General features: G+C 35.7%; 1 protein-coding gene across 1 annotated transcript; it reads right to left on the bottom strand.

The window, feature by feature from the left end:
- Positions 1–8,262: 8,262 nt before the first annotated feature.
- Positions 8,263–9,290, bottom strand: bc10 (BLCAP apoptosis inducing factor bc10). The gene has a single exon (XM_090401603.1). The coding sequence runs from the start codon at positions 8,992–8,994 to the stop codon at positions 8,746–8,748; it is 249 nt and encodes an 82-aa protein (XP_090257729.1). The 5' UTR covers positions 8,995–9,290; the 3' UTR covers positions 8,263–8,745.
- Between the last annotated feature and the right edge of the window lie 5,628 nt (positions 9,291–14,918).

Below are 14,918 nucleotides of genomic sequence, written 5' to 3'. Positions count from 1 at the left end.
CAGTTTGCAAAAACATCGACTTAAGTGATGCTTATATGACTGATATCAGCAGTAGCATGAGCGCCAATAAATAAATATATATATATATATATAAACACCACAGAGACAAAGCACAAACCTCAGCTTGTGCCAGCAGCAGTAATACATACATTCATTTATAATTATTTCATATTAATGAAATAATCTTAAATGAAAATTTATGTTATTAATTTAATTATTAAAATATATTAACTTTAGTGCAGTGACAAACTGCACTAAGTTTGAGTTGAGTTGTTGCATTGAAAAGTTTGCAAGTCAGTGAAAAGAATACATCTGAAAAACTTCATATTTAGCCATTCAAGTTATAATGACACTTTATAAGCATGCTTGCGATTTTGTTACACAAGAAAATATGAAATTTTATAAGAAAGTTGGAGGGAGACAAATCTTTGGGATAAGGAACATGGAATACACAAATTACAATTAAGGCACTTGTAAGGAAAGAAAATATTATTATTTACACTAACCTGCAGAGTCAATTGTGGAAGGTTCACTCAACTAACAACTTGAGCATATTGAACCTTGAAATCCTTAACTCTGCCTGCATTTACAACACAATTCACCATATGTTGACAGCATTTCATTTTTTGAAACTTCCTTCATGTCTAAAGCTCTGAAATCAATATTTATTATTATTACAATAACCCTCAATGAAATCAGCAAACCCATCATGGGAGGTCCACTTAGCAAGCAACATGTCTGTCATATGAACCCCAAAAATCCTTTATGTTCCCCACATTCAATGCATTCCACTCACCCACCACTCTTCATGTAAAAAATTTATTCCTCACACCCTTCTTCAACACATCTTTACACTATAAAATTCTCGCACAATAAGTTAAATAAATTAACTTATCAAGCTTGAATTTTACAAAGGTTTTCAGACATTTTTATAATAGAAATTATGTAGTAATTGAATAAATCTTTCATTTTATTGCAAAAATGCATTAAGTCCCATTGAAAGTTATATGTAACCCAAATGAGTAAGCTAAAACAAACATTCGCAGTCTTGCAAATAGTAACTAAGCACCTGAGATAACGGAGGGGACCAAAAGTGACATCATCTTGCTGACAGGTAATCCCGGATACTGTAGCATTGGAACAAAGGATTGGAAAAGATATTTAAGAGGACTAAGACGGGACAGAAAGGGGATGACTTTTTTTGGCTCTTAGTTTTTCCCTATTTTGGAGGTCCCAGTTCCAGGGGTGCAGAGGCAAGGCTGTAATCAGGGGAGCTTCTGCTAGGATGTATGGACGTGCCAGGAGAATGCGATTACCCACGGATGTAATGGAGATTTTGGCAGATCCTTCCAGTAACCCTATGAGGAATCACAGTGGCAGTGTCGACAGGAAATCATCCTGACTGTAGCAGACGGTCTCCATAACAAAAATCACACATCGTTCAAGCAACTATTGTAACTAAGGATGAAGACGCAGAGTCAAGATATCCATATTGAAGCTTTGTTTAATTGACCAGACTAACAATATAAATGAGTACTGCAAGCGAGCTCGTTTTGTTAATGTTTAAGAAAAGTATAATCGGAATTAGCATGTGTAACGAAAGTGCTTACTTGGAAAGTGTTAATGAAATGTTAGACGTTATGATATGGCTATGTATGGGTAAAGTGATTGTATAATTGTATATATAATTGAAGTATTTAGTTTAAGTTTTAACTCAGAGGACAGCTGCCCGTTTACTGTAGATAGTTTAGCCCTGTGGTGAGAGGGTTAAGTGAATGTTATATGTAAGATAGTGAATTTTATGTTGTGATGTTAGGTATAGATAGGCTGAGGGAATTAGTTTCTCCTTTTAGCATGTGAATTGTAGTTCCTTACTAGTAAAACAATAAAATGTTATGTTTGATTAACAACCTTACCTGATCACTTGCCAATGTGCTATCTCTAAAAAATTAGCGAACCTGTGTGCCAATTATATTCAGATCTGCCACGATTAACTGCATGTATTTATGTAATCTAACTATGAACCTGCCTGTATTCCTTCCTTAAATTCTCAGACGATATAAAAATCAATCAGAATGGTGCAGTCGTAAAATTAAATAAATTTTTCTGATTGAGAAGTGTGAGAAATTAGGTGACCTGTTTTCATAGATTGACTAAAGGCCAAAAGGTCTGTTTATCTGCAGTAGGAAAGGAGGTTAAGTTTGTGAAGGATTAACTGACAGATATTTGTTAAGTAGAATAGGGTTGTATTAAGAGCAAAGTGGAACTGAGTTAAGTAAGGCATAAGGAGTCAGAACAGTAGCACATACAAGATTAACAAGGTGCAATTGAATCTGAAATAAAAGTAATAACTAAGAAACAAAAATATTTATGCAAACACACAGTTAATAAAAATATTACAACACATCCAGGGTTGGCCTCTTGTTCTTCCCATCTTACTGTTCACTCTTTCTTCTGTATTAATCTGGTAAAATTAATTCCTTCTGTATTAATCTGGTAAAATCCCATAACCAGATTGAAGGTCACTATCACAAACTCTTTTCCTCCTACCCACCAAACTCTGCAATTTGCATTCCCTCAACTATCCTGTAACCAACATTCCAGAATCCTGATAATGCTTTGGTCATTAATCTCTGGATCCCTTTGCCCAAGTATTTTCATCACAATGAAAACTAGGTGACCAAATTTCAGCACAACAGTCACTGTGTAGTCTTACCAATGTATTCTAAGTGGCACTACCACCTCCTTATCTCTACTTGTCAAGTACTTCTTATTATAGCTACAACATGATGTTCAGTTTCACAACACTTACAATTTACCCTTGGAACTTTAGTCTACTGTCAACCATCACTTCAGATCCCAAATCTTATTCACTTTCTGAAGCATACAGCTTCACCTATACAGCAGTATGTCTCTGTGCCTCAAAGTACAGCACCCTGCATTTATTAAACTACAACCTCAGTCATTTGTTCAAGCTAAAAGTCTATTCAAATCTTCCTGTAGGGAATTAACATCTGCAATACTCCTTTATAATTCTACCTAACTTTGCATCATCATCAAACATTTGAAGATTCCCAGTGAATCCATATGAAATACCATTAACAAATAAGTTAAACAGCAAGGGGGGGGGGCAAGGACAGAGTCATGTGGCACACTGCTGATTACCTTCCTTTTCTGAGACTACTCTATCAGAACTTACTGTTATCTTCAGAAAGCCAATCTTCAATCCATCTAACTAATCTGTTATCCAATCACATCTTCTGAAGCTTATACACCAACTTGTCATTCAGTAATCTATCAAATGCCTTTGCAAAATTCAAGAAATCCACAAAGCAATCCTGCATTCTATTCTTAATGAGTTTCCCCAATACCTTGACTCCAAATGCAGATATGATTATTATTATTATTACATGACACCTACAGGGAATCCAAGGGTTCATTGCAGGAGGGCACTCTACTTCGTTAAATACATCTCACCCTCCCCACTGCCTATCATCACCAAAAACAGTATTTTTTTGTCTGTAAATTGCGTGTGTTCTGAAAGCTGATTTGTTTGTAAACAGATGAAAAACCAGAGTTTCTGGGAGGAAAAAACCCTGCTACCTCTGTATGAGATCAACTAATCTTCAACTGAAAAAGCCCATATAGGATTTCCCAATCGCAACGAGAATTGAACCCAGGTCTTTTCCAATTGAAGGGTGCAATGTTGTGTTGTTCTTCCAACTGCGCTACGGAGACACCTAATACAGAACCATGCTTGTAGAATGTTACTATTTTCTCTTCTTTCCACTCAGGAACCTTTTTCTATGCAAGATTCATTAAATAACAGGTCAAAGGCAAATCTAACTCTTTCGCACATTCCTTAAACTACATAGTGATCACAAAGCCCAAGAATATTGCTGTATATGAACTCCATCATCCAACACATTCATCACCTTATCATAAAATGCAAGCAGATTGCTAAAACAAGACCTAACCATCAATAGTATATCATATGTAAACAACAGTCAGAGATTTTGGAATTAAGTCTTCAGTTTTAATCGCAGAACTGCACTAAAAAATCTTTGACAATCAGTACCTGTTATTTTAATAATATTCTGCTTAAAAGATATATCATTTAAAAATTAATAATCATTGAAAAGACAAATGAAATACCAAAATCCCTTAGGACCATTTACTGATTTTGAAAAGGCATTTGATGCAATCTCAACATTAGGTATTTTAGAAGCCCTAAAAATATCAAGGAATTGGAAAAACTTATATTGATATACTTCATCATATATATATATATATACTGTCTGACCACAGATCCCAGACCCTAGTCTGGCAACTTGCCAAGAGTCGATTCATGTTGGAGAAAAAGAAATAAGCTGATGTACGAATTGGTCACCAACACGCAAAATCACATGCTTTATACGTAAAATTTTCCAGCTATAATACAAGCAAAATAGTTACCGCTTTAAAAACTACAATGTTCATAAAAGAAAAGTTCATTTTCTGATGTGTAATAATAAACAACTCATCCCACAAGACAGATTGATTACCTATTATTGGAATGGATTCTCCTTATTTTGACATGTGCAGAAGTGTCGAAGGATCTCGTATTTGTGGGCGTACAGTATGTTTGTGTGTGTGTGTGTGTGTGTGTGTGTGTGTGTGTGTGTGTGTGTGTGTGTGTGTGTATATATATATATATAAATTCAACTGCATCTGTAAAATTAGAAACAAACATGAAATTTCCTATTAAAAAAATTAGACAGGGAGATGCCATTTCACCTAAATTCTTTACAGCAGCCTTGGAAGAAATTTTAAAAATCTGGATTGTAAATATAGAGGAATTATAGTAAATTGGAAAGAACTAAATCACCTATGATTTTCTGATGACACTGTTATTTTAGGAAACTTTGCAAAAGAACTTCAACAAATGATTACTGAATTGAATGCAGAAAGTAAAAAAAAGAAAGGATTAAATATAATCCTCCATAGCTCAATGGGAAGAATGATGGTATACTCTAGCCGGCATTTGATTGGAAAAGACCTAAGTTTGATTCTCATTGTTATGAGAGGAATCTTTTTTGGGACTTTTTCATTTGAAGGTGAGTTAGTCGATCTCATATGAAGATAGCATGGTTTTTTCTACCCAAAACACAGGTTTTTCATTCCATGAACAGGCAAATCAATCTTCAGAACACATGCAATTTGCAGACAAAATACAATACTATTGGTGGGTGGTAGATGGCATTAATTAGTTGTGTGTAGTAGGAGAATTAAGGAGTGGGTAAAATGGTTAGATGTGTGTAGTGGAGTGGAGTATTCTACTGTGATGAGTCAGACTTCTTGGAGGTGTCACGTAATAATAATAATAATAAAACAAAAATAATGAATAATACATATATCAAAATTCCAGTACATATAGAACACTAGGAAATTGATTTGGTAACCTTCTATGTTTACCTAGGACAAAAGATCACATTGAAGGAGGCTGTGAAGAAGAAATTATTCACAGAATTCAACTTGGTAGAATTACAATTCTAGATAGAAAGTGCAATACTTCGGTCAGAGTTCAGACTAGAATGAGAGACATAACAGCCATTAAAAGATACAAATGGGAAGGTCATATCAAAAGAACTCAAAAATGGACAAGTTGATATCAGAATGGTATCCCAGAGATGGAAAGAGGCCTACAGGAAGACCAAAGAGAAGGTGGGGAGGATGAGATTAAAGAGATAGGTGGAACTCAGTGGCATAGAAAAGCTCAAGATAGGACTGAATGGAAGACTTTTGGGGAGGCCATTGTCAAGCAGTGGACAAAAAATGGCTGATGAAGAATACTCAGATTACCTAAAGTGGATTTTCTGAGTGTTATCCAGTTCTAGTTAACAGACTATTTATATAGTGCTACAAGCTATTGTTATTATTATTATTATATATAAGCAGGGATTGACAAATTATGCAAAATCTTACTCTCACCACACAAAAAATGCACTTGTCCAAGACTCCCTTTATAATGATATGTTCCACTAAGGCAATATGAGTTCCATAAAGTGAATAATGGTGCTATACCATGGTGAAAGATTCGCTTTATGTGAGAGCTATTTGAAGAAGGAAAAGTCAATTAAGAATAAGAAGAAACAGTAAAAACAAATTAATAAAAAATGTAATTTATTACATTGATTTTTGCCATTCATTAATGAATGGCCTTTTATAAGACATTTTCTTCTGTGCTTTCTTCAAGTTATAAAGATTTTGTTTATTTAACTAAAAAAAAATATAGTTTTCTCCATTCTGCAGCCATTTACCAGCTGGCTAAATCAATTTACCATGTGTGTAAGTGGGGGAATGCATTTGTTGAGTCCTGTATATAGACAAATCCAGTGAGTCAGGGATTCATTGACAGGGGGAGAGGGCTAAAAAGTATAATTGCTTACTACCTATTATACTCCCATCATGAAAACATTCACCAAACATACAATTTTACTAGCAGCTTATTCCATTCACTCAGTATGTGCCATGAAAAAGAACCTGAACCTCATTACTGACCACATCCTCACTCGACAATCCTGAGTTCTCCTGCCATGATCTGTAAAATTTTTGTAAGACCCTTACCAACTTGTACATTTCTATACTTTGTCTCCTATTTCTCAAACTTTGTTGACTACGCATTCCTTCAGTCTATCTTCATATACAAAGTTCCTCAAACCACATATGATTTTGGTTAGGTGGTTTGACTTTCTTTAAACTGCTTTCTCATTTTCATGAAATCCACGTAACCACATCTAAGCACAACAGTCTAGTATAGTCTTTTCAAGGCCCTCATTAAGTTGGAAAACAACTTCTTCATTCCTACAAATTAGTGTTCCCTTCAATACTACAGGTATCCGATGCAATCTTAAACAAAGTCGCCATGAACAAATTGTCCACCATTACTCCTAGCTTCAACCACTTGCAGCAAATTTTCATTAATATAATACTTCATCCATAGCATACCTTGCCTAGGTGAAAAATATCTACATTACTTTCAACTGTCCAGTGATGAGGTCTGTATAATAGATGAAATATTAGAATCAATTTCTCTGTCATGTGTTTCATTTCCATTACACTATCAACATGAGTATGTTAAATAAATAAAAAGAAACTTAACTTAAAAACATTCTGGAATGCAGAGTTAATAATATAATTGTGTTGTCCTGGAGTAAAATATCAAAACCAGAGTTAATAGGACAATTTTCATTCCTCTATGAGGAAAATGTATGAGTTTGGAGGTTTTCTCTAAGAATCAAAACTTTTTAACAAAAATATTATGAATACCGCCTGACATCAAAGACTTATCAAGGCAGGTAACTAGAGAGAAGGAAACAATTTAACATGCACAATATATCCCTCCTTGCCTTATACTGATTAAATGTCTGTGTACTCACCACCTCATTCTACAATTCACTCCATCTCCAACCACACTTCATACAAAAAAATTTATGCTTCTTTTATTTTCAACACTTTTATACAATTTCCAGGAATGCCTCTTGTCCCTATTCTTTTCCTTTTCTTTATCCATTGAAAAATATCTACAGTATAGCAAACTACTCATAATTTGTCTTGCTCATATCACCCTCTTTCACTTATTTAGCAAGCTTAGAAAATTACCATTACCTCAACTTATCATCATTCAGATCCATTGCTTTGTTAAGAATAACAGGATATTGCACTTATGATGCAAGGGATTTTTATATGGACTTTTTCAGCCAAAGGAAAGTTAGCTGTTCTCACACTGAGGTTGCAGAGTTGTTTTTTTCTCTCTGAAACTTATTTTTCATCCTTCACAGAGAATATACAATTTGCTATTAGCAGGAAGTAGATGGTGTGAATAGATGGTGGATAGTGGTATTGTGATGGGTAGAGTGCCTCTCGTGACGAGTCCTTAGAGTTGTTACTTAATAATAATCTGTTGCTCTATAGTTCAACATACGTATCCTCTTATTTCTCTACATACTTGTGCATCTTTCAGGTCAGGACTGCATGATCACATGATCAAGCAGTGTAAAGTTGACATCTTGTATATAATCATATTTGACATTACCAAATCTAGTATATCTTTAAACCATGCCTTTCCTCCATTACAAATGGTAGGAGTGATCTCTGAAGAAAATTATCTTTTTTACTTCCATATACAATTTCCTCATTACAGACTGCAAAAATTAATTTATAAAACTGAAATAAAAATTTTCTTATGACTCAACTAACCAAAAAATCATTTCGACTTAGAAATGCATATGAAACCATTTATTACAAACTGTACACTTTTTTATACATAAAAACTAATTTCTCATCTTGATGATTTCAAGATGACAGTAAAATGACTATTTGAATACAAAGTATTTTTAATACCTCACTGTTAACTAGAAAACGTTAATACTTGACATTTAAAGAAAGGCACTAAGGATGAAATCTTTTAATCATCAAGTTTAAGAAATTAACAATATAATTCTTATTAACTCATGTTTTCTTTTCACACACAAATACACACACACACACACACACACACACACAAAAAAAAAATCCTTGTACAGCAGCAGGCGTCCTGCAATTACCAGTATTTTATAATTTCGCTATCAGAATTAAAAGAAATAATAAAATAAAAAAAAAGGGATAAACATGGTTCGAAAGTCACATTATGTATCGACCAATGAACCCTATTACTCAAATATCTTCATGACCATTTATGATATTCGTAATCTACATTATGAAAAACTATGTTCCATCTTGACATCTCACGGTATCGCAGTTGGAGAAAAGGGAGAATATGCAGTTTCCCATACCACTGTAGCATATAAGAAACACTGCAGCAAGAAACACAACGCTACATATTGTGCAAGGCTTACGTTCGAGAAAGAATCCAGTTAAATATAAGACCATGAACATAACATGGTTTTGGAGAAGCGCAGGATTAAGAGGTTTAGGAATCAACAGCACAGGAATCAGCCACTGAAGGCAATACATTTCAAGGCCTTAAACGTCACAGAGTCAACACACACCCAGAGCAGTTTCAAACTAGGCCGATATTAAGCCTACAAATCACAGACCAAATAAGTCTTTCACAATCCTCGAATGTTCGATTTTCAGTAGAAACATATAACTGCGTAACTGCAATTGCAACGGATATGTATTTTTAATCCGACTAAATACGCCACAAACACCATAAAAATAATGCAAATGAATTATCTACGATTACCACAAACAACCACCTGCTATAATGCAGTATTCTTCAGCAACTGCACTAATTACGCCACACCTGAAAATTTACTTTCTACAGAAATCAAAATAAAAAAAGAAAGGGGAAAAAAAAAGGAAGAAAATAAATCTGATTTGCTTTCTGCAAACTTGGGATAAATAAACATTAGACACGCATTGTTTTATTAATATTATAAGTGCCTTATTTGTCGTTATTTTTTATTTTATTATTACTGCTTCTACTATACCCGATCAAAAGTCTAATAATATATTATTTAAATTAAGGGGATATTAAATCCCACATTGTTTTAAAACCGAATAAGAAACTCAAAGATTGGAATCAGAGAGTTTCTTGCCGAATATAGTATAGTAAACTATAAAGTATCGGCGATCACTAAGCGTCCGCTAAATGCAAGTGGTCCAGCACGTAGTGCAATACCGGAAATCTCGCAGCAAAGTCGGTAAAGTTCTGATCACTATTCTTAGGTATTTACCATAATGTAAAAACACATTTCCTAGGAAATGTATGCTGTTATTATATTATGGTGGTGAGGTCACTACCCAGACCGGTTTCAGCCTTTTTTGAGGCTTCATCAGTGAGTAGCTAGACCGAGTTAATACCAAAGTGTATAGCGAAAAGAACTTTATACTCTGCTATACGAGTTTCCGAACAGGTGCAACCATTAAGTTATTTAAATATAAAGAGCTAATAAGCTTCATTTCGGCAACAAAAACATTATTTAAATTAAGGGGATATTAAATCCCACATTGTTTTAAAACCGAATAAGAAACTCAAAGATTGGAATCAGAGAGTTTCTTGCCGCAAGAAACTCTCTGATTCCAATCTTTGAGTTTCTTATTCGGTTTTAAAACAATGTGGGATTTAATATCCCCTTAATTTAAATCATGTTTTTGTTGCCGAAATGAAGCTTATTAGCTCTTTATATTTAAGTAATCTAATAATATATATATATATATAGATAGATTGTGTGTGTGTTTTTGCATTTTCCTCCCAATATGTGTGTGTGTGTGTGTGTGTGTGTGTGTGTGTGTGTGTGTGTGTGTGTGTGTGTGTGTGTGTGTGTGTGTGTGTGTGTGTGTGTGTGTGTGTGTGTGTGTGTGTGTGTGTGTGTGTGTGTGTGTGTGTGTGTGTGTGTGTGTGTGTGTGTGTGTGTGTGTGTGTGTGTGTGAAATTATCCGCACCTCTTTTAATCTTCTAACCAAACTCCGTTCCTTACTCAGTACATCTAAACTGAAACAGCGGCCTAAAGTATCCTGGAGTTTACCGCCTTTGGAGTCACTGCAATGTGCCCTATTTTGATCAGACGGAAAAATACATTGAGTTGCGCATGGAAGAACATGTGATAGACATCACGTATGGTGGAACTAGAGTCAGCGCACTATCTAATCGCGTTATTAATTCTGCTAACCCTAACGATGAAGATTCTGTCATTCATCAAGTGATCTGGAACATATCAGAAAACATTTTTAGATTATATAATGAGCCTGAGAGAAGAACTGTGAAATCAACAGAAATTGTCCCCAGTCCCGTCCGTCTTAATAGTAACCTCAGCTATAATCCATCTGATTGCCACTCTTCAGCTATCCAATTTTGGCGTACACCAAATCATGCCCACCGGAACGTGCCCAATAATATGGCATCTAAAACCTCTTCAAATGTCAGCAATATGTTCGCAACTTAATTTATAGCTGTCATTTCCTTTAATATATAATTTTTGTATTCCTCTTTTCATGACATGCACCCAACGAAGACTTCTTAAGAAGACGAAAATAGTTGTGCGTTCAAATAATAAATTGATTTTCTATTTTGTTATCTCTCGGCTTCTAGCCATTAAATTTATTCAGTTATATCATATGGCAGAGTATATCTGATTAAATGATATCGTTTCCCTCTTCACAAATGTGGCTGCAGAAGAAGTTCTAAATCTTAAAAAATAAATTATGGGGAAAAAAGTAGTATTAAATTAACAAATTGTATTAATTCTGGTTATTTCCAGTTTAAAGACACTATTTAAAAACATAACATTGATTTAGCCATGGGCAATCCTTCATCTCCCATACTGGCGAATTTATATTTAGAATCTTTTGAGAAAAAACCTATCTCTTCATTCCCAGTGAAACCTAGGTTGTGGACCTGATTCCTTAAAGAATTTCCTAGACGATCTCAACAACCAACACCCAAAAATCCAATTTACGCAGAATTAGAGATTGATAGCTCTCGTCCGTTCCTATATGTCACACTCACTTGTGTATCTGAGAAATTGGAAATCTCCATTTACAGAAACCCACTCATGCTATAGATATCTCCATGCATAGTCCCATCGCTGTCCGTCTCAAAAACTTGGCATTAACTCTACTCCAGGCAAACGTGCTCACCCCCTCCTTTGCGAAGAAGAGGATATCAACAAAGAACTTCAATTTCTTCTTACAACCTTTCAGAAAAATGGTTATTCAAAACAAATAGTTAATAAGCTGCTATTCAATTTACCTCCTCGCCATACTGAAGATAGAAATAATGAAAAAGGCTGCATATCTCTACCATATATTAGTTCTTTCGTATCGCCTAAATTAGCTAAAATTCTCAAAAAAAAAATATAACATCCGGACTTCTTTCACTGCTCTACTTAAGCTCAGTTCTTTGCTCAGTACGCCCAGGAAAAATCATAACAACTTGAAATATCCCGGCGTTTACCGTATTTCGTGCAATTGCAACATGTCTTATTTTGGCCAAACTGAAAACTCTATCGATTACTCTAGAAGAACATAAAAGAGACGTCGCATATGGCAAAACTAGAGCAAGCTCTCTGTCGAACTACGTTCTCAATTTTGCTGACGCTAACGACGAAAACTGTATCATTCACCCAGTGATGTGAGACAAATCGGGAAACATCTTTCGATGTATTAATGAACTAGAGAGAAGAATTGTAGAATTTAAAGAAATCGTCATCAATCCAGTAACTCTCAACACTAAACTCAGCTATAACCTCTCACTTTCATTGCGCTGCTATCCAAATTTGGCGATTCCGTGACCTTCAACGCGTGATACAGGAAGATTCTAAGAATATGATGGGTCAGAAAATCACAAATGAAGAGATCTATCGGAAGATACAACCAAAGGAGAATCTAATGCAGAAGATAATAAAACGGAAGCTGTAATTATTTGGATCTGCAGAATGAGTGAGCACCGGAAGATAAAGACATTTGTGTTTGGTATTATGGATGGTGTAAACAGAAGAGGTAGATCATGCAGAGAATGAATAGAAAAGATAAAGGACTGGTGTGGAATAGATGTACAGAAACTGCGACACTGTGCACTTGATAAAGAAAGGTGGAAGAATATAGTGAAGGAGCCCATGGTTCGTGATGATGATAATAATTATTAAAGGGATAAAAATCCTATGTTGTTATATAGCCAGTAAGCGAAACTCAAGATCGAGAACTACGATCTATGAGTTTCAATGCCGAAAAACTATCGGCGAAGGCAATTCGAAGCAAAGGTGGAGCAAGCTCCCTCGCTATTCTTGATATCCCTTTAATATCTATTAAATTGCCAGAAAACTAGCCGTTTGGCTTTTCATTTTAATTACGATGCTAATAATTGTTTGTTGGTATTTCTCTTATGTTATGCACCCGACAAAGTCTTCTAAACACAAGAAACTAGTTGTGCGGTTTATTTAAAATAAAATAGTGTGTATATACATATATATAATTTTGTGGCACCCGCCGGATAAGAGCTGTTTTGGTGTCACGTGGATGATAACATCATATTAGATAGGTGGTCGCATACATACATATATATATGTTAAGATACCAAGCAATTTTATAAGCTAGGTCATAATCCTTTTTTTTTCCCAAGTACGCAAACAGACAAGTAAGTCAAGTTTGCGCCTGCACGTAGTGCAAGACAGGCAACTCGTGGTAAATTTCGACCTATATTGAGGTCTCATCAGTGGGACTCAGACCGCTTTGACCTTATTAAATAAAAATCTCCGGATGACAGTAAGATGTAGAAAGTTTTATAACTTGGGTATACTATGTTAAAGATACCAAGCAATTTTATATACCAACCTAGCTTATAAAATTGCTTGGTATCTTTAACATAGTATATGTTATATACTATGTTAAAGATAATATATGTATGTGCCCTGTAAACAGTAAATGCAGTCGTTCATCTCTGGAAACTGCAGTTCTATCCTGCGGCTGGCTGCATTCGGAGAAAGGATACTTGAGCCCTTGTCCAGACACTCACCGTTTGAAACAGTCTGGTGTGAGATATGAGCCAGTAAGACAAAATATCCGGTTGGTTGGTTGTTGCTATAGGCCAGGGTGTTCCACTGATGATCTGGTAGATATACATTTTGAAATCAGGAAGATGATTTAGTAAGAAGAAAATTGAATTTAATACATCTACTGAGAGATAATTACTTGAGGCAGTATGTGATAGACAGGGCTAGGGATGTGAAAGTATTGGACTTGGGCATAGTATCAAAAGAGCTATCCATAACTCAGGTAGCCACATTGCGTCCGACTGGCGATTGTGACAATACGATCTTGACGTGGGAAATTGCAAAACATGAGGAATATTCTGTCAAGAAAGAGTGTTTGTAGAACTACAAGGCAGGTGATTATGATAAATTTAGGACGGAGTTGAATCTGTGCATGGCATAAAATTCTACAAGAGAAGGGTATTAGCATTACATGGAAGATCGTTAAGGGGAGTCTAGAGGAAGCAATATTAAATTATATACCTAAGGTAAGGAGGAATAAGTAGGTAGGCGTTAGATGGATCAATAATATCATTAAGTATGAGATACAGAAGAAAACGATGTCGAGAATATACACTGAAGAGCCAAAATATTATAGCAGTGCGTCTTCATGCAAATCGACGTAACTACAGGAAAATGACGCCGCGTGCTCAGATAATGAAACAATATAAATAACACATGATACTGGGCTCAGTTAACCAGTATTGTTCTTATTCTTCAGATGGGAAAGGCAGCGGACCTAATAAATTTGACAAAGGTCAAATTGTGATGTTCAAAACGACTTGGTCAGAGCATTTCCGAGACGGCAAGGTTTGTGGGGGTGTTCACGGTCAGTCGTGGTGAGTACCTTCAAAAAGTGGTCCGGGGAGGGGAAAACCACGAACCGCAGGCAAAGATGTGGGCTAACCACAGCTCATCGATGCTCGGGATGCGCAAAGGCTATCTCGGATAGTACGAGTCAACAGAAGGGTGTGTGGGGTGTGAAGTGTCACAACACACACTTGAATCCTGCTGGAAATTAGGCTGTATAGCCGCAAGTCACTTGGAGTACCATGGTAACTTCGATTCACCTTCGAAAGAGCCTCAAATGGGCACATGAACATCAAATCTAACATTAGCATGTGGAAGAAGGTCGTCTGGTCCGATGAAACTCGGACCTGATTATGAATGCATCGTTTACCTGGGGAAGTGTTGACACCAGAATGAACCATGGGATGAAAACACGCCAGTGGAGGTAGTGTAATACTTTGGGCAATGTTTTGCTGGGAAACCCTGGGTCCAGTCATTCATCTACAGGTACATCCGTTCATGACAATGGTATTCTCCTCTGGTTGTGCTTTCTTTCAGCAGGATAATGCACCATGCCACACTTCCCGGATTGTGCGAGAACAGTTGACGGAACACGAG

This window comes from Typopeltis vanoorti, chromosome 12 (genome assembly GCF_054136105.1).
Source record: "Typopeltis vanoorti isolate ZY-2024b chromosome 12, IOZ_Tvanoo_1.0, whole genome shotgun sequence".
Lineage (NCBI taxonomy): Eukaryota > Metazoa > Arthropoda > Arachnida > Uropygi > Thelyphonidae > Typopeltis > Typopeltis vanoorti.
This window is presented reverse-complemented; position numbering and strand designations above follow the sequence as displayed.

What these genes read in the sequence shown, in the direction of transcription:
- bc10 (XM_090401603.1), bottom strand. Translation starts at nt 8,994, where the DNA reads ATGTATTGCCTTCAGTGGCTGATTCCTGTGCTGTTGATTCCTAAACCT.